Source organism: Nanorana parkeri, unplaced genomic scaffold (assembly GCF_000935625.1).
Source record: "Nanorana parkeri isolate BGI_ZX_2015 unplaced genomic scaffold, ASM93562v1 scaffold2710, whole genome shotgun sequence".
In the NCBI taxonomy this organism is placed as follows: Eukaryota; Metazoa; Chordata; class Amphibia; order Anura; family Dicroglossidae; genus Nanorana; species Nanorana parkeri.
The window spans coordinates 111764-112485 of NW_017308978.1; the positions used below are offsets into that span (position 1 = coordinate 111764).

A 722-nucleotide genomic window follows, 5' to 3' on the forward strand; every position below is an offset into this window, starting at 1 on the left:
CTATTTGTTTCGCTCCTCCGTGACGACGGCGTTCACCGCTTGCTATCTTTGGCCCCCGCGGGCCCCCGTGACGGGAATCTGCTGACGGGCGGGAAAATGTGACGCCCGACCGCAAATTTTATTAACGCGATTCGGTTACTTTAAAGGCGATCGCAGAGCGGTCCCGGGCTGAAGGGCGGCCGCCTGAGCCGCCAGAAACGTGTTTGTTTACTGGACGGGCGCGGCGCCAGGGAGGCGAAGGCTTAAGGGTCCGAGGACCGGGACGGGCGCAGCCCGCGGGGTGACACGAGGACAGTTCACGGACGGGCAGATAACTCCACTTTTATGTTTAAGACTTCCCCTCGTCCCCCATCTACTCTCCATTCCACGCTCCAGCGCGGTCACTAGGGCGGGCCACAACCTGCCTAAGGAACGCCCACTCCTCCAGACTGACACCCGCCCATCGTCCCACCCGCCCACTGCTTGCACCTGGTGACGGGATGTGTCTGGTGACGGGATGGGCCTGGTGACTGGATGGGCCTGGTGACGGGATGGGTCTGGTGACGGGATGGGCCTGGTGACGGGATGGGCCTGGTGACGGGATGGGTCTGGTGACGGGATGGGTCTGGTGACGGGATGGGCCTGGTGACGGGATGGGCATGGTGATGGGATGGGTCTGGTGACGGCATGGGTCCGGTGACTGGATGGGTCTGGTGACGGGATGGGTCAGGTGACGGGATGGG

The 722-nt window shown here is 63.6% G+C and overlaps 1 protein-coding gene across 1 annotated transcript in view; it reads right to left on the reverse strand.

The window, feature by feature from the left end:
- LOC108802199 (myocyte-specific enhancer factor 2D homolog) overlaps nucleotides 1–722 on the reverse strand; it is a 37267-nt gene that overhangs the window by 34748 nt on the left and 1797 nt on the right. The window contains 1 exon segment of the mRNA XM_018574066.1: nucleotides 452–689. Coding sequence (XP_018429568.1) covers nucleotides 452–689 — 238 coding nt within the window.